Below are 23,592 nucleotides of genomic sequence, written 5' to 3' on the forward strand. Positions count from 1 at the left end.
TATTAACTAATGGAGGCCTGGATTTGGAGTCACACAAAATTAAAGTGGAAAAACGCACTACAGGCTGATCCAACTTTGATGTAATGTCCTTAAAACAAGTCAAAATGAGGCTCAGTACTGTGTGGCCTCCACGTGCCTGTCTGACCTCCCTACAACGCCTGGGTATGCTCCTGATGAGGTGGCGGATGGTCTCCTGAGGGATCTCCTCCCAGACCTGGACTAAAACATCCGCCAACTCCTGGGACAGTCTGTGGTGCAACATGGCATTGGTGGATGGAGCGAAACATGTAACCGTTTGTGCAGACACATGCACATTCGTGGCCTGCTGGAGGTCATTTTGCAGGGCTCTGGCAGTGCTCCTCCTGTTCCTCCTTGCACAAAGGCGCAGGTAGCGGTCCTGCTGCTGGGTTGTTGCCCTCCTACGGCCTCCTCCACATCTCCTGGTGTACTGGCCTGTCTCCTGGTAGCGCCTCCAGCCTCTGGACACTACGCTGACAGACACAGAAAACCTTCTTGCTAATTTCCACCTGTTTTCTGTTCCATTTGCACAACAGCATGTGAAACTGATTGTCAATCAGTGTTGCTTCCTAAGTGGACAGTTTGATTTCACAGAAGTTTGATTTACTTGGAGTTATATTGTGTTGTTTAAGTGTTCCCTTTATTTTTTTGAGCAGTGTATAATATTGTTTCTATAAAATGTTTAATTTGTAAAGTTCTTTTGTCTAAGTCTTAGGCCTTTTAAAGATAACCAAATTTATGTCAAGATGAAAATAATATAACTTTGAACCTCAACTATTCATGTACTAAATGTTTTTATTTAAAAATATTTCACTTTTCTTTTAACTTATATTTTAACTTAACAAGACTGGAATCAGTTCAGTAAACAGAAAAAAGATTGTGATGTTTTAATATAGGCTGATGTGTTAATTGTGATGTTTTAATATAGGCTGATGTGTTAATTGTGATGTTTTAATATAGGCTGATAAAAGAAAAAAGAATTACGCCTTTAAATTGGCAGAATTGTACATTTCTTAAAGCTCTTTAGTGCAATAATAAACATCCCTGTTGTTGCCTGGAATAAATGACAGAGAGTGAAAACTGTGCACCTCCCATGTGTGTTCATCTCTGACCTAATCAAGTGAAAAACAGAGTAGTAGTAGAGTTATAAAGCTATACAACTTCAGCAGCTCATACTTTAAAATGTTAATTACCTAATTTTGTTATTAGCATGTTGTCTTCAAAAAAATCACAATACTTTGTAGAAGAGATGATATCAAGCAGCCTTAATGTCAGCTGACCAGCATATAAATGTCTCAGAATAAACATATGGGATCAACCACTGGACATAGTTCATGAGAAGGTCCACCTGATCCTCTCTAGTGGCCAAGCACCAAGGTCAGATCCATAAATCTCCACAGATCCTGAGGGTTAAAGTTCAAACTGAGTCGCATGACACTGCATACATCACTCCCTGATTAAAATACCGTTTACACTTAGAAGAATATTGGGTCTTGAAAAAACATTTAGATGCTTGCAGCTTCCAACCAATCCTGTAGATAGACAACCGGACTAGACAGGTCAAGTCTGTGCAATCCAAAACCTACCAACTGGCCTTCTGTGGACTGAATTTGGCCTAAATTTCATATTTATGCTTATATGGTTTCATGTATGTTTTAATGCTTGAGATGTTTTATAGAAATTTTCTACAATAGGTCATCTGAAGAGGCTTACATTGCGTTAACTGGGCATTGAAACTCACAGAAATAAGCCATAAGAAAGCGTTTAAACAATCAGTTTCAAAACTCACTGTTAGGAAATTCATGTATTAAGATTGCCTACATGACAAATATTCTAAGTGCTTATGTAGCCTTGTTCAGTGCCAAAAGTACAGGCAGATTGTTGCACTTGTATCTTTCCATTCTAGAAATGGTGCTATTTGGAATTAAATATTTTTTGTACTCATGACACAAATAACCACAACTATCAGCCTCCTACAGAGTTTGGTGCTGTAGAACATTAATACTAAAAGCTGCACCCAACAAATAAAGTGTGCTGAACAACAACTTCAGTAATCACAGAAAAAACAGGTGAAATGTGAATTAACTACAAAATCGGTGATGTGATCATTTGGGGCCTATATCTATATCCAGTATTTTTGATGCCTCTGCAGATATATAAACATTTTGGCATTGCAGGCAAAGGTAACACTTATTTCTGTAGGGCTACAACATCAGTAAAATCAATAAAATGTAGACATTAGAGCACTGAAGCCCAGCATCACCTAAACATTCTGCTCATCTACAATACAGAAGTCATCAAATATTTGTTTGAAATACTGGTCAAATCTGTCTAATCATTTTTTCTAGGCAGTTGATTCCAACATCATTGTGCATCCCTAAATTAAAGCTGCATTATGTAAGATTTGTTCAAATTGAAGAAAAAAAAAAAACTCCTAAAAATCTGCTAAATGATGGTGTTCTTGAGCTGTTGTGAGTCTCCTAGTAAAGCTTGAAATACTCATTCAAAAGTCAGAGCTGTTGGGTCAGATCTGGCAGGTTTTTAGACCACCTCAGACATTTTTACATATTGTCATTACAAGCACAGACTCAAAAGAAGGTCTGGCTCAATATAGGCTAGTTTCTTGAGAAACACTGGTGGGGTGTTGCTCACAGTGCTGAATGTGAGTGAAAGGAAGGAGAGATATCACTGAATATGGAGACACTTGTGGTCAAAGCAAAGAAGCGTAGAACGGAACAGACCCAGCAAGCTAAAAGGGAGCATGACAGAGATTGGGCCAAGACCAGAACCAACACATTGCTTTTCAGTCAAGCCAATGGCAACAGCGCCGTGACCTGAAGGGACTTGGAGAGAATTGGCTTTTTTATTGCTGGATACATAAGTTATTTTGGCTGCTTGTTAGGTAGCTACTGATAATAGCCAGCCAAACTATTACTGTTGTGGAATTTAATGTTACCTTGTAATGTAATGCAATGTACCTGTGTAATTGTGAAGATATTTTAGCTGTATACCTGTGAGCTTGCTAATTCGCTTATATAAGCCAATTACTTGGCTAATAGTGCTTTTCTTTTGCTTCACAGTTTGTTCTCTGGGAATCCTGTGAAGTTGTTTTAGCTGATTTGCTAATATTAACTGATTACTTTGCTAACAATTCAGAATTCATTTTCTATTCTTTAATAAACCAGGCCAGGCATTATTCTCAGACAATTTCCAGTGCTACCACTCAGGGAAAGGGATTACAGCACAGCCCACACTACAAAATGTTTTTCCACATGTTTTGTGCAGTTACATATTTCCACCAGAGATGTCAACAGTTCTCCAAATTGGCCAAACTTATAAAGTGTGGCTTTAACAATATAGTACCCTTCAAGATGATTGTGGCATGCAACCATAAGTCACTAGTCCTATGGGACAACATGATAAATTTCAAAATTACAACATTTTGTTTAACAATTCAATTATTTATTCAATGACTTCTGTTTTAAGCAGTGACCTGTTCATTGTAGTGTAGTGTATTGTACTGTAACTTTTGTTGCTTGATCTTGACTATGTTGAATTAACTGCATATATAAACTCTGTAACTTGCACACCAAGCACAGAATTCATATTAGATTTCTATTAAGTCCTATGTCGGGAAGAGAAAAAAAAAAAATTAGCTGTTGCTCATTAGTAAGTTAGCTCATCATTCTTTAGAGCAGCTTGCTCAAGTGTCTCCAGTGCCAGCAGAGCCACAAATATTTGGTTCAATAAAAACAAATGGGTCTCTTCTCCTTCAGATCTCTGCAGAATTTCAAATCTGGTCCACTGTAGTTCATTCAGCTTCACCCACTCCACATCAAAATCCACAGAAACATAAAGCGACCCTCTTTACAATGTTCTCTTTTTACAGATCAATATCACCTGTATTAAAATAGGCCTTAAAAATTGTAATGCAAGGACAATGTGAGGTGAAGAATATATTCCAAATGAAATGTTGCACATTTGCATATGCAGTATACTGGTTAAAAGATGAGATTAGAAGGCAGAAAGCAAATTCAGAAATAAAACAGATGGAGTGGGGCATATCCATAAATATTCACTGTTCAGTTAAGGTGGGACCACACAGTCTCACATCCATAGAGAGATTGTTAATTTTAGGAATAAAAGAGTCCAAGAGCAACTCAGTTTGGCAGTAGTGCTTTTTCCTACCAAGTGGGCTGTTCTGATTGGACGGCTGTGTGGTAGGCTGTGCAGCACACAGGCAGTCATTAGCTAAAATGGCGGCCTAGTCTGGCCGAGCGATAGTCTGCTCTAAGCTGCACAAATGCATGTAGGAGGTTCCTGTCCAGGTTGGTCAGCTGCTCTCCGGAGCACACCTGTTTCAGGTTATCAGGAGCAACAACCAGGAGGTTACACAAAGCGTGAAGTGTATCAAAGAGCTGCAGGACCAGAGAAACCTGAGAAAGATAAGGAAACAGCTGTTACTTCCCTGTTATGCCGGGTTGATCTAATGCACAAATGGTAAAAGGGTAAATAACAAAATCAACTGTTTAGACAAATAACATTAGGCTGTGACAAATATTCAATAAAATATGATGCATCAGTAGAAAAGTACAGACATTCAAATAATCAATATTTAACTACTTTCAGGAAAACAGAAATGAATGAAGTACTCAATATTAAAGTTTTACAGCTCTAATTTGAGGCAATACATTTCTAAATAAGTTTCCTACCACTCAGAACTGCTATCTAGCTGGATATTAATGAGAATATGCTAGTTATCTAGTTGTTCGGAGCAAGAAGGGATACAGCTGATGCTGCCTAACAACTTTGTGTTGCCAGATTTTATTATTTTAATAAATAAAAAAGCATAACAAATTAACATAATTAATGAAATGAAAAAAGCTACTTAATAATTTAGTCCCATTACCAGTTGGGACGCAATGCAAAATGGAAATAAAAACAAAATGCAACAATGCACAAATATTTTAAACCTTATTATCTGAAAATAGTACAAAGGTAACATATCAAATTTTTAATTAAGCAGCACTGCATTAAAAACAGACATATCTGACTACGTATAAACAGGATCCAGAAATGCCGCCGCCTTCCCAGAGCCAGAGTTCTTTTAACACGGACTGAGGCAAAGCGTAAAAGTGCCCTGTGGCCTGATGAATAAAACTTTGAAATTCTTTTTGGAAATCACAGACACTGTGTCCTCTAAGCTAAAGAGGATATGGACCATCTAGCTTGTTATCCATGATGAATGGAGGTGTATTAGTGCATATCTGTGAAGGCACCAGTAATACTGAACTATATAGAATTTTTGGTCCAACATATTCTGCCATCCATATGACGTCTTTTTCAGAGAAGGCCTTACTTACTTCAGCAAGACAATGCCAAACCACATTCTGCATGTATTACTACAGCATGCTCTATAGTAAAAGAGTTCGGTGCTAAACTGGCCAGCCTGCAGTGAGACTGGTCACACATTGAAAACACTTGGCGCTCTATGAAATGAAAAATACAACAAAGGAGACTCTGAACTGTTGAGCAGCTGAAATCCTATATTAAGCAAGAATGGAAAAACATTTCACTCGCTACAGCAGTTGGTCTCCTCAGTTTCCAAACGCTTACAGAGTGTTGTTAAAAGAAGAGGAGATGGTGGTAAAAATGCCCACGTCCCAACTTTTTGGAAATGATGCTGGTGCTGGCATCAAATTCAAAATAAGAATATTTATATTTTTAAAATAATACATTTTCTCAGTTTAAACATCTGATATGTTGTCTTTGTACTACTGTCAATTAAATACAGGTTTTAAATGATTTCTTCACATAATTGCATATACATTACATTTTGCATAGCATCCCATCCTTTTGGTAATAGGGTTGTGAGAAGAACAAGAAGTAGGAGGAGGAATGCACAGATCCAGCTTTCTCTTTCTTGATACTAATTCCAATATCCAGACTCATAATATCAGCAGAAACTGAATACTGATCCAAAATTTTTCATTTTTTAAGTTTTAATTCGGCTCCCTCATAAGATGTATAATGTGAATTATTGGTAATTAAGAATTATTAAAGTGAGGTACACTGTTTCATATTCAATTGTCTTACTCTAATTTATTGTAAGGCTATGAAGTCTAACCGATCACTGTAGAGATTTTAATTATCATCTTATTATCTCAATTTAAATATTTTAGCCTGTCTTAAATTGATAAAAATGTAAAATATGGTGGCAAAGCCCTCCTGCACAGGGCTTTTACCCTGACATGTGATCATGCTGTGTTAAAAGGGGCTTTTATTTTGACACTTTTGACATGCTTTGTAGAGAAACTGCCCTTGCACCTCAAACAAACAGGTTTGCCTGCAATTTAAATTTTCATAATAGCTATATTAAGAGTATTTAGTTTCATGGATAAAAACACAATTTTTTTGGAATTGGACAATTTTGGAATTACATTTCCATTTTAAGGAAGGGGACTAAGAAACACCTTTGATAGTAGATCAGTCGCATCTGCTGCTATTCATTTAATAAAATTATTATCTGTGCATCACTTGAAATAGTAATAATAATTTTAAAAAAAATACATAGTCCCTTTTTTTATTCATTGGAATGAAACATATCTTGAGCTATTCTTATCCTTATAGGACACACAAATATTTGAGATAGCATTCAATAGAACATCTGAAAATTAAAATATTTGAAAGCTGCTGCCCTTATTAACACACGACCTTTGACCCTTGACCTCTCCTTACCCGAAAGTCTTTGGCACAGCGGCGGTACTCTGCCACATCACAGATGGCCAGCATGCCCCCCATGTAGTTGTAGCTGAACTGCTGCAGGTGCTCATGGATGAGCCTGTGGAAACGCACGCCCAGCTCGGTCAGGACCGTATCCACATTCTTCCCATCCATAGACCTCCGCACGCGCTCCACCTGCTTACTCACATACGCACACACCTTAGAGCATGCCTGAAGAGACAAAGCACAGCAGTTAGATAAACAGTAGCACATTAGTAATGACTCCAAATATACATTATACCAGAATTTGTGACAGAATTCAGAAATCGTTCTTTCGATCTCTTACTGTAGTGTACTGTATCATGACATTGTTCTCATCTTCTGGCCTGAAGTCAGTTTTCTTCTGCTCAGTGGCCAAAATGTGCTTCATCTGACCAATCATGCAATTTAGTGTCCTAAAAACAAGCAACAAAATGAACAAACTTACTGACTGATTAAATGTTTTTTTTTGTTTTAATCCAAAGCTACCATAATCAACAATATTTATATAAAATATTTATATAACACTGTGCAATACTGAGAATGCTGTACTGGATATTGTATATACTACATACGCTGAGCACTTTTTTGCTACCTGAAAACCATTTGGTGGAGGAGATCATATTTAAATTCTTTGTTCTATACATATTCAACAAACATGAATAACGTATTTAACTGACAGTGTAAATTACTATGATCTCAGTGTTTTAAGTTCTAGCACAAAACATCCAGCCTTAACAGGTTCAAGCTCATAATGGACATTCAGGTTTCATAATGAAAGACTAACCGGTCAATCCCAGTGTCCAGCTTCACTTCCATCTGCTCAATCACCTCCTTCTTCTTCTGCAAGCACTCCGTCAGCTTAGGAGATGAACTACAGGAGCCACAGAAGGTGATAAGAGCCAGTGAAGGCCAAACAAAACCAAAAAAAAACACTCTCCACCATAGAGATGCATGTAAGTAGCCTTTTAATATTCACACTCACCTAATAAGAGGCATGAGGTGATCATTAAACTGCTTATCAAAGAGGTGAAAGATAGTGTTAGCCTGCTGGACCACATCCAAGAAGTAGAGGTTGGCAGTTTTGGCATCTGCAGAAGGAATAGCTGTGGAGGAACAAACAATCATTTCTGTTAACAGTTCACAAGCTAATGCAATATTATGCATTATATGATGGCCTTCTTACCTGAAAGGCCAATCTCCAAGGCATAGTCAATATGATCCACACAGAGGTGCTCTACCAAGAGCAAGAAGATAGAGTAAGCATTCTTAGGAAGGTCAGCTGGGTCAGACAACTGTGAGGAAAGAAGTAGATGTTATGCTAAATAGCAGTAGCTAAACCTCCCAACATTTAACAGGGAAAAGAGTCAACAATAACACGAAATGTTCTTTGCCTTGTGACATCTCTGGAAGGCATGGCGTGTCTCCTGCAGCAGGTTGACCACAACTTCCTGTGAGAGGAAAGTTTCTCCATGTGTGTCAATACTGGGGCCCAAGGGCAGATTTGTGCGCTGTCTGATCCTCTCTTTCAGCTCCTGGATACTACATGTGTATGTGAGAGAGACAGAGTGAGCAAGTGTTGCTCCCCAGGCACTTTCAAAGGCACTCAAACACTTTTTGCAGAGATCAGCAGGAATGTCACCCGGTCCTGGGAGACTACAGCACTACACCGTACATGTAACGTACACTTGTCATTAATGCTGAAAAGGAATTCAACTAAACCAGGTGTGCTACAGCAAAGACAATACTAATCTGGGCAAAGCTGTGTTCTTCAATGCCTTGAAAATGGGCACCAGGGTTGGATGATACAGACAAGTACCAGCAAACACATCAACGTAATTAACAAAGTAACCAATATTGTGACATGGTTAAAGACTGGCCTGCATTCTTTTGACCAAAATGATTTACTTTCATTAGATCATACGCATGGCTTGTAAGTCAAAGACACCTGCAGAAACTAATTCTCTAAAAGAATTCCCACATATCACAGAAAACCTTTTGGAAATAGAGAGTTTTAATGTTGTATGTAAACAGCGTTTAAGTTATGCACAATTAATTTCTCAGTGCATATATAGTAACCAAACTGCAAAAATAGAACATTTCTAATTCACTGTTTTTGTAATGAAGGGTGTGGAACTGAGGGCCTGAGTCTAACCCAGTTTGGTGATTTCCCTGCTCTGGACACAAAGTGGAGGGAAAAGAGAAAATGGTCATGTAAAATTTAATTAGCACTGGTTTTGTCCATAAAACCATATAAATGGTATAAGTGTAACTCTGAGAACAGAATAAAATAGACCAAAATCGGGGAGATGGGCTCCTTAAAGTCATACAGACTTGTTGATGTGGCTTAGGGCACAGCAGGACTAAGGCCCGAAACATATTCTACACAAGGACGCGAAAACAGACGCTTCAAGCTACGCAGACGGGATATCGCGAGTAGTTACGTTCAAAAATGTGTCACAATGCAGCTCATAAAGTGACGCAAGTGCGAGCTGCATTCTGAGTGTTACAGCAAGGGGCACTATAACGACAGCCAAGCCTGACCAAACAGTCTTGTACCGCCAGCGTGCTTTCTCAACTGCCATAGCAGACGACCATTTAAGTCTAACGCAAAGATGCCATAAAAAAATATGATTAACTATCGCATTTCAAATCCAAGAGAAGGGGTAAAGCAGCTCACTCTCCTCTATTGTCCACGTTTAACAGTTGAGGCTGCTGGAATAAGCCTCTCTGTACTCCTTCGCCCCATTCAGTACTGAGTATTTTAACCTCCACAGGAATGTAAGAGCACATGGTGAGTTTGTACAAAAGGACTGAGCATTCACATTTGCATTTGCATCCTTGAGTTCAGCATGTTTCTGGCCTTACTGTGCATCATAAAAATTAACAAAACTTGTAGCTGAACAGCGGGCAGACGCTTTAGGTAGCGATGTGCCTAATTATGACTCCTCTGTATGCATGGATAGCAAAAACTACTTTAATGTTGCTTCCTTTTATTAATTACTAAAAATCTTAAATTTCCTAACTGAAGCACAAATGACCATATGTCCACAAAGATGCACGTGAATAAGAAGGAGAGTCAAGATTTTGTGGGCGAGGCAGAACACAACAGCTGTTGTATAATGGCTGCCTGCTGTGCTCAGCTATGTGAAGTTGTATTAACTTTTAAAATCAGTATGTCAAACTGTGCCCTAAACCATATCAACAGGTGAAGATCTGGATGGGGCTTAAGGAGGTTAAGAAAAGCTGAAGGGATGTATTTGAAAAGATTTGAGTGACCATTGACTTATATTGTTTGTTAGCAATATCAGCCTCCAGCATTAGACTAAAGCAGCAAACGTAAGACACCAAACATGTCTCAGCTAGAAAACTGACTTCCCAAATCGTATATTTAACAAATGATATATTCCCCCTGAGTAACAATATCTTCTCCTGATATTAGGTTAAATATGCAATTTTGTGGTATTATAATATTATAGTACTACTCTTTCACTGATAAGTATAGGATTGAAAGACAAATGGTTCAATTCTTGAAACGCTGAGTGGAAATTTGGTAACTACTGGTTACGACTTCAAGAGCTGAAGAGAAGTTCAAACATGTTAGATTAACTATCAGCACAATTACAAAGTGACAGAGGAAACCTATCATGTCTTGATTTCCAGTCGATGGGAAATCTGTGAGAAAAAAACGTCACGTCACTTCTGGATGTCCTAGATGCATCACTGATTGAATATGAGTGGCAGCTTAATCAACGGGCTGTTAGAAATGGAAAACAGTGGAGTAACTCTTTACTAGAGCTCACTACTAAAAGAGTAACTGTGAAACTGTTACAGGTTAAACTGTATGCTAATGTGCTACATGTGTTACAATTGCACCAGAACGTAACTGCTGCGCTGTTTAAGGTGGAACGGAAAATCTGAATAAAAACTTCAGCCTCATCAGAAAGTGTTCATGCAAATTGCCATTAGGTTAGAGCTAATAAACTAATAGAATCCTACAGGGGTGCTTACAGGATTTAGCTTTATAGTCAAATTAGTTTTTCTCATGTTTTGGCAACTCTGAGTTTTGGCAATTTAAAGGCCTAGCTCTTAGTGACATTTTAATACTAAATACAACAATACTCCAACAATACAGACAGACATCATCAGCGTTTAAAATGCTTCTTACCTCCCAGTGCCTAGTGGTCGTTTTTGGTGGTTCTTTGAGTCATAGTATCTCTGCAGAATTGAGGCACTGCGGGTTTGTAGATACTGCTGCTCCATGTCTATGTAGCTGTCCAGGTAAGTGGAGAAGATGCTTTTAATCAGTTTGGACAGAAAAGTGTGTTTGTCTGAGCCCAAGTTAAACTCTGTTAGCTTAGCAGCCAAAGCCGTCGTCCTGAAAACAGAGGAAACATGGTTTGTAATTGAGAACATTGCTCAAACAAGTAACCAAAAACAGCCAAAATGATATTTAAGCATTTTGGACAAAAAAGTAGACAACAACAATAATAATAATAACAACAATAACAATAACAATAACAACAACAACAACACATTTTAAAAGGAAATTTTTGAGCAGTATACCTGGTGTAGAGGTCATAGAGGTTTTTGAGGTACTGCTCCAATTCAGTGGGACGAGTCTCAAGTGTTTCTCTTACATGAGCCTGAAAGCATATAACTCAGTCACTCCAGGCCCCAGACAAACAAACCATGTGGTACTATTCATATCATTTATATCAGTATGTATATAAGTCATAGGAGTACCTGTAACTTATTCTCAAAGATGTTTTGGATGAGTTTGGCCATCACCATTTCTGGGCTGCTGAAGACCTCTCCCACTTGTTTATTGACTCGCTGACACAGAAGAGCTGTGTCTTCAAACACATCATTTTGCATGTACGCACCCTGAGAAAGAAGTTTTTTTTAAGTAACCTGCTCCACGCAGCTATACGTTTTATATACACTAACATTTATACTCTTTTGCTAGAAATATTTTGAATATGTAGCCCAAAACAAGGCCCACCTCTTGGCACTGTTTGATGTAGACATCTATACAATGGGCATACCCCTGCAAAACGAGGCAGAGAGAACATGTGAGACAATCACCCGAGAAAATGAACAAGGACTACAGTACAGTCTATATTTGTGTCTGACCAAAAACTGTCATGGATATAATCAAATTTAAATAATTTAATGTTTAAAATTTAGTTTAAAAACTCAAATTTATAGACCATTATAACAAAATTTCTGATAGACCATCCTCAAGTTCTATTCAAACCACCATTACCAAGTACAGGTTCTTAAGTTTTTCAGCTTCATTTTTTCAATATGGATTAAATTGAAAATTACAATTTTCAGTTTTTAAGAGAAATCTGCAGAAATAATTTTCCACACCTCCAGAGTTGTTTGTTTCTGGTACTGTTTATCTCATAGTGATTGTTTTGGTTGTCTACTAGGTATTGCATGGTTGGTTAGAATCCCATTTCCTCTGTATCTTTTAATTTGTTTTTTGAACTGCAATTTGGGAAACTCCTGTTTTTTCCACTTCTATTCCTTTGATTACCCCTTCCTTATGCAAGTGAATCATCTTGAACTTAATGATCTTTTTGACTGCAAATCAAACAAATGAAGGGTAGTCTCTGATTTTTGCACAATACTATACCTTCATATAAGACATTTTAATTTAAACTATGCTCTAAGAAACTGTTATGATTGCCACTTTGTCAGTTTTCTATTTTCACATTTCCTAAACTCAAATTACCAACAGATGCTCACAAAGTCTTAAACGCCACATTTAAAAACTGTGATCAATTATTCCTAACATTCTTTGCAGTTTCTTTTCTTTAGCTGTTTAATTGGTTTCTGTTAATTAGCTCATATTTTTCTTTTTTTATGCTGTAACATGCTAAAGGCTAGGTCTGGATGAAGCTATATAACCATGGGAATATAATTTTCTGTTATACTGAACAGAATGATTCAAGATAACCTTTTCAGTCTGTACTGCTATATAGGTACAGGTATACTGCCAGCGTAGCAGTCAGTGTAAGGTGCATGGTAAGCCCATGTGTATCAAGTGTTTTACTGGTGATATCTAGCTCAATACCAATAATTTAATTTGACCTTAATACCAGCAGATTATATCAACTGACTGATATATTGCTTGGGCCTTAGTCTACACAATGATATGCAGGTGTTACAAGGAGCATTAACACTGAGAAGGCCTCTACCGCACCTTGAAATGTAGTAGGACTGCAGCCACTTCCCTCATGCGGCCAATCTCTCCCCTGCGCTGAGCTGCTGTGAATTCTTGGATCAGCTGCCGTTCCAAGTCATGGTATTTACCTTAGAGACACCACACACATCCCATAGTAAATAGGTTTTAACACATACAAAGTGTCTAATGGGCTCATACTAATACTGTAAGTCTAATTCTTGTGATACTAATCCAGTCTATTGCTATAAAGCACATCTGGATTTAGTCATGTTTCCTTTCACAAATAATGCCCTTTTATTTACTGTATAAAAGAAACCACTGCTTACTTGCTATCTTGGCCTTGACATCAGCAAATCTGGATGAGAATGGAGGAGAAAAAAAATAGACAGGGAGAAATACAAGGAGACAAATATATACAATCTTCCAGAAGATCTTCCATTTCAAACACATTGAAAATTTAAAAGTATGATGTATCTGCCCTGTATAGCCCTTTATAGAGCTCAACTGCCTCACATATTGCTTACCTGTCAAACGGCAGCTCCTGGGCAATCAAGTGCAACTTCTGAATGATGTCAGCAGCTTCTTTTATCTGCACAGGATGAAAAGGAAACAGATAGTGATGATAAGAGATAGTGAGAGCGAGAAAGGAAGAGATGGGCACCTTGCTGGCAAGTGAAAAAATTGACATGAGAAATGGCCTCAGGCAATGGCCTTAAACCTGAGGATCAGCTTAAAGTAAATCTCTCTGTGTCCCCCCTCCCTTCACCCCTCCTTCCTCTTGTCCAGTACAGAGCTGATAAGAGCGAGCTCAGCTTCAGTACACCTGCGCCCCATCAGCAGCAGCTCCACTAACTCCCCACTCTGCCTGGCACCACCCAGCCAACTCTTCACTCTCACTTTCATATAACTATTATGAATGAGCTACAGTTAATCCCATAGCAGCCTCGCTAAATCGCCTCCCATAATCTGTCCCAATGGGCAGGCGGGAGGTCTCGCCAAAACAGGAACCCTGACAAGAACTCCCCACCTCGCTCTTCACCCCCTAACACACAAGGAAAAAAAAAAAAAAGGATCGGAAAAAGGCTCTGCGGTCCACACATCTTCTGTTCCCCCGTCTGCTATTCCTGCCTGCCTCAGCTAACATCATTACTGTGCTCCCGTGAGGTGGATCCAGCCTTTTTCTGCTCTCCTCGCCGAGGTTTTCTAAGTATCTGTCCCCCAGCTAAGATTAGCTAAATCCCATGTAAGTGATGTAGCCATCTCCCTGCAGTGGGGGTTTTTACCAGCGCTTGTCTCCACACTGCCTGGGCCTGGCCCTCCCTTTCACAGGGATTAGCCCAGCCTTCGTTCTCTCCATTTCCTCTCCCTTTTTTTAACCCCCCTTCAGCTATTCACTAGCAGCTCTTCTCCCTGTCCCCTCTTTTCTCTTCGGGAGGTGGGCTGCATTTAAGAAATATTTAAACGTCTGCCGGGTATATTCCCACACGTTTCTCAGGAAGCGTGTTGGTGGTCTAATGCTAATAGCATCTCAGATGTAATACTTGCCACCCGTGGTTGGTCACACCACAACTCCTGAGACTGACTTGAGAGATAAACTTATGAAGGGCATTTCCAATTAAGTTGGCATGTATCAACATTTTACGCAGATCAAATCTATTAGCCTGTGGCATGTGTAATGTTAAAATGTACTGATACCTTATGACAATACAGTTAAAGCTGGTTTAATCCTTAAAAATGTTCACATATAACAACGGGTTGATGAACAATATTGATATCATAACTAGGTAACATTTATTTTTTAGTACTGACAAACTATATAAAACTTGACAAATCCTCAGGCACAATTTTCCACTATGACACTACTTTCACAGTTTTAACCTTTATTTCACCTCATTAGTAAATTATCAAACCCTTTCTAGGCCAACTCTAAGCAAGTTCAAAGTAAACTCTAAGCCATGCAGCACTGTGACACTCATTTGTGACTCTCTCATCTGTTCATTTGTAATGTCAGAATTATGACCTTATCAGGGTTGTTGAAGACGTCACTGCGCAGTTCTCCATCTAGGAACTCGTTGAAGTAGGTCATGAGTCTCTGGGCCTCGACAGCTCTCTGTCTTGGAGTGTTTACTCCTTCCAGCTGGTCTCCAAGGTGACATACCTTCGTAGCCACATAGCTGATGTGGTCATCCAGCTCCTGGAAGTGCAGGAAGGCCACCTATGAAAAGAGGCAGAGGTTAAGGCTAGCGTAGCAACTCAGGCATACCTGGCTCACTTCATTAAGCCACAATCAATCCATGATTGCTTCAAACCTGGTTGCTCCTCTGAAGCTCCTGAACCTTGTGTGCAAACTCCTTGGCCTCCCGGTGGCATTGCTGTTCAAGCTTCTCCACTTTTCTCTGGATCCTCTCATCCAGCTGCTTCAATTCTTCTATGTGGTTCTCAAACTCTTCAAGCAACCTGAGAGAACAGGGATCACAATCAGTATGTTTATCCTATAAAAAAAAACACTTTACTTTCAATGCAAAGCAACTGGATCAACTATAAAAGGAAAAGAATCAGGTTAAGAGGCACAGATACAGAGGTTTCCAATTTATCTCATATTTTCAGTTTCCAATAAAATGAACAAAGTTACCAAAGTGTAAAGGCTGCATAATAAACAGTGGCCCACAAAAAAATTGGACATTTGTTCTACACATAAAAATGCATTAATGTTCATTGTGTTAGGAAACAAAATGTCAAAACATTTATTTTAAAAGAGACCACTACAATTCATTCTCCAATCCATTCACTCATTTATTCATTCTCCTTTTGGCAAAGTTTTCATTCAAAAGGCAGCTGGCTTGCTTCATATCAATTGAGTAGTTTTAAAATGTCTTTATACACCTCAGAGTTCATGTACTTATCAATGAACACAAAATCACTGACACCACTGTAGGAAAAACAGCCCCTTTAAATGTTTCTACCCCTGTGCTTTACAGTTAGTCTGGTTCAAATTCTTCTCCAGACTTTCTTTACACAAAACTATGTTACAAGTGTTTTTCTCAAAAAACAAATAATCTGGAAAATATTTTATGAAAAAACCTAAACAACTTTTAAAGGTTACCAGTGTTTTACCCAGTGTCCAAAAACATTTTTAGAACCACTCTATTATTTGTTAAACATTAATGCAATGTTGGCCTTTGCAATCCTAATACTGCAGACTGTAATATGGACTTTTTTTGCATTTGAAGCATTCTAAACAAATCTCAGACATTTGTTGCACAGGCCACAATATGGTATTTTGTCAGTTTCCTGCATCCCTAATAAGTGCTCTAGAATGTTGATTATCTTGCTCAGATAATCCTTTTAGACCAGGTCTCAAACATCTGATATACATGATATACTGTAACCTTTCATCACCACATTGTCTTAATGTACATCAATAATGGCCATTGCTAAAGTTCTGAAATATCTAGTTCCAATCAGAACATCAGAAAAGTGTGCAGAAGTACAGCAAGTCTATTTTAAAAAAAAAAAAAAAAAAAAGTGTATTTACTGCGCTGGCAAAACACCTAATTGCCTGTTACCATAAACTGCAACTCCTCTTAAAAATGTCCTTTTTGTGATATGCGAGTGTGCGTACGAACCCTCACGCACTACTAAGAGCTTTGTCAGCTGCATTTCTAAGCACTTGCAGGACAGCAGTTGTGAAAAGCTCCACGTCAGCATATTTGGATTCTCTGGGTGGTAGAAAAACCATTCCAAAGTGATGAGTGTATAATCTCATATCACAATAATTCCTCCAACGCTGGGTGCAGCTTAGGGTCTTTTCCCCTCTCTCACTGAAATTCGTTCTCTTCCATCATTTGTGAGTCAGTGGTTCAGCAGCTCATACCAGCCTCTCCACGGTTGGTTATTTGAAATGTTAGTGTTAAATTTGGGCTGATGTTTTTGCATTGCCAGTCCAACAGCTTTAACACACTGCTCTACATCGCTGTAAGCAAATTGTTGTGCACATATCCAATATAGCAAAATAAAAATTAAATAAATAAAAACCAAACCTTGTGAATGAATGTCAATTAAAGAAGGTGGAATAAAGTAAGAATCCCATATATAATAATCAAACTCAACCAAATGCAAAGATCACTAAATCAAAGCAGGTTTACTAAATTGACAGACACAGAATGTATGACACTGTGTCGATATCTATAGTTCATTCAGCATACTAAGCTAAGGTCCAACAATTTTGTAGTATGCCAGAAGCCATTACTGGTTATAATCCTTAGACATATTCCCCAAACCCATTGTGTTATACGCAAAAACCTTTACAGAATGTAATAATGTTCCTGAAAGAAACTATAAACAATATTCTGAGTCTTACTTTTTTGGGTCAAACCCCTCAGCTCCTCCTTTAGAACCCCCACCTGGAGTTCTCCAAGCCAGACGCTCAATGTACTCATCTGCATCAAATGGTTCCTATGAAAATAAGCAATTCATAAATGCAAGACCCCAACTAACCTATCCAATCAAAAATGTAATAGAGCTAATGTATAACTGCAGGCATAACGTTAATGAACCTTAAAGAGCATGTGACAGTGCACCATACACCTAGTGCCTAAATATGGACACACATAGCTACATAATCCATGTATAAAAAGAGAAAATATGATTGATATGCATAGATCATATGTTTACACACATAATAATAGAGTAAAATAACATTTCAAGCATCAGGCAACGTGTTTGTAACAATTTCATATGACAGCTTTTAGAGCTGCTACAAATGTATGGTTCCAACCACCACTGCGAACAATTCTGACTCGATAACATAGGGAACGTGAGATAAACTGCTAAGCTAGATACATCTACAATTACACCAGCCACACAGTCCGCTAAAGGGCTGTTTCACGTTTGAACTTGTTACAAACCAATGACCTAAAAAAGGCTAAAAAGCGGCTCTGCACTTCGCTTATTTCACTTCACAATCCAGAACTGCAGCATTCACTCCCGACAATGCTAACAAGCTAACCGCTATGGCTATTGTGCAACAAGCAGATGCATAAAGAGCACATTTGATTATCAGCACTTCAGGGTTGAACATTTACGATTTATCCAAACAAACTACTCTAACTTAAATATTTAACGAGTTAGCTGAGTTACTGAGCAAGCTGCTAGGTTAGCTAGCTAACTAGTTGTCTAGCTAAGCTGTTAGCTAGACTAGCAACCGCACTTACCTCAAATAACTGAGCGGTCGTGGCCATTGTTTACAGCGACAGTGAGATATTACAGACAGCTAAATAAAGTCCGACAGACACTTTTTAAATCAGGACCCAGTCGCTAAATTTGGACAGGGTCCGCTTGGCTTGTTTATTCTAAATCAAGGCCCTCTGCTTCCTGCATCCAGCTGCCATGACCGGGCCGGAAACGAAGGGAAAAAGACCTACGAGCAAAAGTCTGCCCTTATCGACAGGTCTGAGATCAGCTCCTACTCTGATGTGTTGAATGTGGAGCGGAAGGTAAAGGCGTGAACCTGATCCGACATCAGCGCTGACGGCGAAGCAAGCCAGCAGTCACGCCCCTGCGAGTCACATGCTGCTTCAAAACAGGAAACGTCAACAGGAATGAAGATTTAACATTTTAATTCGTGGTTTTGTTGATTTGTTAGCTCATGCAGCCGTTCACTATAGTTTTTTTAATTGAAGGGCAGCTATTCCCTGGACGAGGAGACTGTTGAGTTAGCCAGCTACCATGTCAGAATGTTAATACGAGTCAGCTTTGTCTGTTTTCGGTAACGTTACAGTAAAAGTAGCGGATTCTCGATGAGTATACGGGCACTTTGGGTTGTTTCTCACGACAAGGGTGAATCTGGAAAATTGCGATTTTCCAGGTAAGCAAACAAACCGTCATCTATACGCGTGTTTGTAATGAAAATGCGTTGCTGTCTTTTCTCCTCAGTTGAGTCATATTATTTTGAGCTGCTCATGCTGCGCTCGCGTGCTATGAAACAAAGTATAACCCGCCTGAAATGTTATATTATAGCTAGGTTACCATTTAACTCTGAGGTTGTAACTTCGTGTAATCGCAGTTTTTCTCTGTGGTCTTTCATTCAGACGCTACCCCACAGTGGAGTTCCGTGCTAAATCCCTGGCAGGAGCTCAGTATGTGGCTGTTCCTGAGGACCGTCTTATACCCCAGCTCCTGCTGACCGAGCTGGGCCTGATAGACCCTGAGAAGCCCTATGTGGCCGTACGGGACGACTGTGCCCGTCAGCAGCGCTGCCCTGCTGTGGAACTACATGTCGGTGGTCCAAGTGGGAGAACCCTGTGGCCTCTGCTAACCATCCACCAGGGTGGGCTAATCCTAGCCTGTCTTCCTCTAGTTGAAGCCCCGCCTGATCCTAGACCTCCTCTCCCCGGCATAGCTTCAGTCTCTCAGGGCTTAGCTCTTCTCTCAGGCCTGCAGGGTTTTCTTTGTGGCACAGGGAGTAAACTGCCAGAGCCTGATGTGTTGGCCTCCCGCTTGGCCGCTCTCCCCTCAGTGCTTCTGCAGGTTTGTCCTCTAGGGACGCCCTTGGACGTCCCCCCTCAGGCTGGAGCGTTGCCTGCCACTGTGGCTCCAGGCCCAGGCGGTGCTCAGAAGCAGCCAGCCTGGAAAGCAGGAGTCCATCGAGGCAGAGCGGTGGTGAGCGTGGCCCTCACAGAGATGGTGAGGTCCATGCAGTATGGCAACAGGAACAAACAAGATATGTGGGATGTGCATGGGATGGTGATGTGCAAAGTGAGCTTAATCTCCTTTTTGTCTGTGTCATCAAACTAATATTTTTTTTCTTTGTTGATTAACCCAAATCTCCCTCCTGTTTTCATGTATTTTGATTGTAGTGTGAGGTGGAAGGAGTTCTACCCAACGTTACGGTCACCCTTACATTGCCGCCCAATGGTTCACCTCTGCAGGACATCCTTGTACATCCCTGTGTCACATCTCTAGATTCTAGCATTCTCACAGCCAGCAGCGTGGATGAGAATGATGGCTCAGCCTTTTCAGGGCCATACAAATTTCCCTTCTCTCCACCTCTGGAGCCTTTCAGACTCTGCAGTTACACCTCACAGGTAGGCCTACATGTCTACTTATTATAATATGTTAGAAACCTGTTGATAAAAACATATTTCACTCTATTACTAACCTCAAGGCACTGCTATCAACAGGGTATGTACATTATTTGAAATTCATTTTAATCAACTTCTCTTTGTGACACAGGTACCTGTGCCTCCTATTCTTGGCTCCTACCAGCTGAAAGCAGAAGAAAACCTGCTCAAGCTGAGTGTTGTCCTCAAGCTCCACGAGAGTGTCAGAAACAGTTTTGAATACTGTGAGGCACAGCTACCGTTTTTCAACAGGTTATACATTTCACAAACCTAACTTATTTAGCTTCTAGTGGTGTAGGATGTAAGATGAAATGAATGAAGTTTGAGGTGCATGAATGCTATTTAAGTTGAAGTCCAGCTGATTCATAAACACTCTTTCTGCTCTCTTCCCTGAGACTCTTAAAGAGGAATTTCTTAGATTTTTCTATTTTTTTTTTTGTTGCATAGTTAATTCATCAAGTTGTAAATGTCATTTGGAGTGGTTTGATGCAAAAAAGTCTCCAGTGTAGAGAAGCTTAGAGTCAGAATTATTTGCAGTAGTGGTGGTAGGAACAATACATTTGAAGCAGCTCTAAAAAAAAACTACTATAAGCTGTCTTTTTTACCATTATCAACGTTACATATAGAAATTCAGAAGACACGTTTAGCCTCATTGTTCATTTTTGTCAGTAAATAAGTTGACTTTACTTGACCAGTGGTTCCTTTCACTGCCACAGTATAGTTACAGTAAGTCAGTAAGTTTCTCTACATTACACAGTAAAAAAATCACATCAAACCTTGCTGAATGACTAAATACTGAATTATGCAGCAATTTTGGGATGGAATTCTTCTTTAACTCACCTATTGGGCCCCATTCACCAACAATGTAGTGTTCTACTCATTAGTTGACCTGTATTTGAGGCAATTCCTAACGCACTTATTCTTCTATACAGACACCAAATAGGCAGTGTGGATGTAAAGGTGAGTTCAGGACAGTTAGAGGTGTCAAAAGAGAAGAATCTGCTGGTTTGGGTTCTTGGTAAGTCTATGTGCAACATTATTGTTGTCTGTCTTTTAACTGTTGATTACAATTAATAGTAACAACATAATTAAATTTGATTTTTAAATTTTTATTATTAAACTAATCAGGTCAGAAGTTTCCAAAGTCGCGAGAGGTAACTCTGGAAGGTAGTGTGAATTTCTCTGGGCATCTTTTTGGACCAACAGACCCTCTGTGCACAGATCTCACTGCATATGTAAAAGTGAGTGTGAATTCTGGATAAATTTTGGATAAATGCATGTACTCTTGTTTTATATAGTTTGAGGTTGAACAAGCTGAACTTTCTAAATATCTGATTATATTATATGTTTATATAATACACAGTTGATGTGGCGTATTAGTGATTAATAATTATTAACTATTATCTCAATGATCTATGTTGTCTTGTTTTCAGCTGTTCTTCCGCGTACCAGATTTGACCTTATCTGGATGCTGTGTGGACCAACACTCTGTGCAGGTGTATTCCTCAGCAAAACCGCGCATTGTCACGAGTGGGTGTTTCAGTGATTCATTCTGTATTATATAACTAATATACATCAATGACTGGAGATATGACGGGCGCATGTAAGGGCAAAATTTATTAACTCAATTTTTTCCCCATAGCGCGAGAACTGGTGTCTTCTGAATACTACATCTGGAATTCCACTGGAGATGCTCCTGTGTCCTCTGGACTCATGATATTGTAGCATCATGATTCACTGCCTTAATATTCACCTTAATAACTGGGCTGATAACAGTCTTTGCTCTTTGCAGGTGCAGGCAGGGAATCAGGTTTAGGCAGTTGGATTAATTCAGGTGACAAATTAGATTTAGATTAGACAATTCGATTTTTACACATTAGTTGATTAAATGAGAGAGTGCACTAAGTGAACGAAAGGCTGTGCCTGTAGCTTGTAGACAACAGGTATGCTACAGCCTGTCATAGTCAACATAGGCCATGGAGTTAACAGTGCCTTTTCATTTCCACCATGCAATTCACCATATTTCAGTGCCTCATTGCTCTTTGTTTTGGTTTATTCTTGTAAAGAGAAGAAAACCTTACCCTTCTTGGACAGAATCTATTAGTGAGTCAGAGTTTTATGTGTGAGGATCTTTGGTGCTGAATGAAATAAAAAAAAAAATCTTTATACAATTCTGGAGTGTTTTTGCCGATTTTTGATAGTGATGTGTTCATTTGATTTAAATTAATTGCTCCTTCATTTTGCTTTAGACAGCACTCGTTAGTTGTTGTCCCAATTAGCCTTTCAGTCAGTCTGTAAAGGGGAGTACTCAAGTTCTTTCTCAAGAGGGCTTTAGGCCCTGTCTGTGTTTGCTGAGGTCGGTAATAGGCTGACTGACATGGAGAGGGGAACTGAGAAAGAGGAAGACTAAACTGGTATCCAGAGGGAGAGTTAATTACTCCTCAGTAGTCTTTAGAAGCCCCCCTTTAGCTGGTCTCTGCTTCTTAATACTCTACAACAAAAGTATCCAAAGCCCTAATATAATAGTCATCCAGCATGCAAACATAAGGGGAATTCCATTAATTTTTCTGAATTTCTGCATAATTAAATCACTAAGATGTAAACAAAGTCAGTGTGGTTTGATGTGAAATGGTCTGTCAGAATTGTTCACAGTGGTGGTGATAGGAACCAGACATCTGAAGAATTTAACACCTCTAAAAGCTCACTCACAGCAAGCTATTACATGAAATGGTTATGAATATACACTCTCTGTTGGCTGAGAAATTGTTTTTACAACAGTTTTATGATTTTAGCCTAAAAATTATTGGTAGAGAGTTACAGGCAAGGTGTTGTAAAGCAACATAATCTCCAGAGAAAACTTTTTTTCAGATTCACCACTGTTTTACCAGTATCAACATATAAACTCACGAGACACCTGTATGTTCACTGCTGCTTTAGGATAATACATAAAATGGCTATATTTGCATTGTAAACATCACCACCCCAGGTTCCTATCACCACCACTGTGAAGAAATCTTAGTTGCTTACTTAGTTTCTCTACAATGAACCATTTCATAACAAACCACATTGAATGACTTTAATGATTTTTTTTGGTTCAATTATGCAAAAATTTAGAAAAATCATTAACTGGTTTTAATGACTGCAATATAAACCATGTATAACATGATATAACACTGACATCTAGTCTGTTTAGATGTCATCTCACAATAAAGACGGAGTGTCAGAGGCCACAGAAATTCATAGTGTGAAAGGGGGAAAAATTATATATGTATGTATATATGTACTCATATATATATATATATATATATATATATAGATATAGATATATAGATAGATAGATAGATAGATATAGATAGATACATATATATATATATATATATATATATATATATATATATATATATATATATATATAGATACATATATATATATATATATATATATATATAATCATCTGGTATATTGTGACACAATATGTATTACTATGTTGGTCCA

General features: G+C 38.8%; 2 protein-coding genes across 2 annotated transcripts; one reads left to right on the top strand and one right to left on the bottom strand.

The window, feature by feature from the left end:
* Positions 1-3,176: 3,176 nt before the first annotated feature.
* exoc5 (exocyst complex component 5) lies at positions 3,177-18,216 on the bottom strand. The gene is made up of 18 exons (XM_017711813.2): positions 18,190-18,216; positions 17,337-17,431; positions 15,286-15,433; positions 14,997-15,191; positions 13,501-13,565; positions 13,303-13,331; positions 12,995-13,104; positions 11,786-11,830; positions 11,527-11,667; positions 11,347-11,426; positions 10,949-11,158; positions 8,175-8,322; positions 7,967-8,075; positions 7,766-7,886; positions 7,568-7,654; positions 7,088-7,196; positions 6,757-6,972; positions 3,177-4,454 (listed from the first exon to the last, which is right to left on the bottom strand). The coding sequence occupies exons 1-18, from the start codon at positions 18,214-18,216 to the stop codon at positions 4,266-4,268; spliced, it is 2,124 nt and encodes a 707-aa protein (XP_017567302.1). The 3' UTR covers positions 3,177-4,265.
* A 344-nt stretch (positions 18,217-18,560) lies between these two features.
* On the top strand, positions 18,561-22,270 carry ap5m1 (adaptor related protein complex 5 subunit mu 1). Its single transcript, XM_017711815.2, has 8 exons — positions 18,561-18,842; positions 19,066-19,732; positions 19,834-20,061; positions 20,210-20,349; positions 21,030-21,115; positions 21,226-21,338; positions 21,531-21,627; positions 21,740-22,270. The coding sequence occupies exons 1-8, from the start codon at positions 18,775-18,777 to the stop codon at positions 21,820-21,822; spliced, it is 1,482 nt and encodes a 493-aa protein (XP_017567304.1). The 5' UTR covers positions 18,561-18,774; the 3' UTR covers positions 21,823-22,270.
* The last annotated feature ends 1,322 nt before the right edge of the window (positions 22,271-23,592 follow it).

This window comes from Pygocentrus nattereri, chromosome 10 (assembly GCF_015220715.1).
Source record: "Pygocentrus nattereri isolate fPygNat1 chromosome 10, fPygNat1.pri, whole genome shotgun sequence".
Taxonomy (NCBI): Eukaryota; Metazoa; Chordata; class Actinopteri; order Characiformes; family Serrasalmidae; genus Pygocentrus; species Pygocentrus nattereri.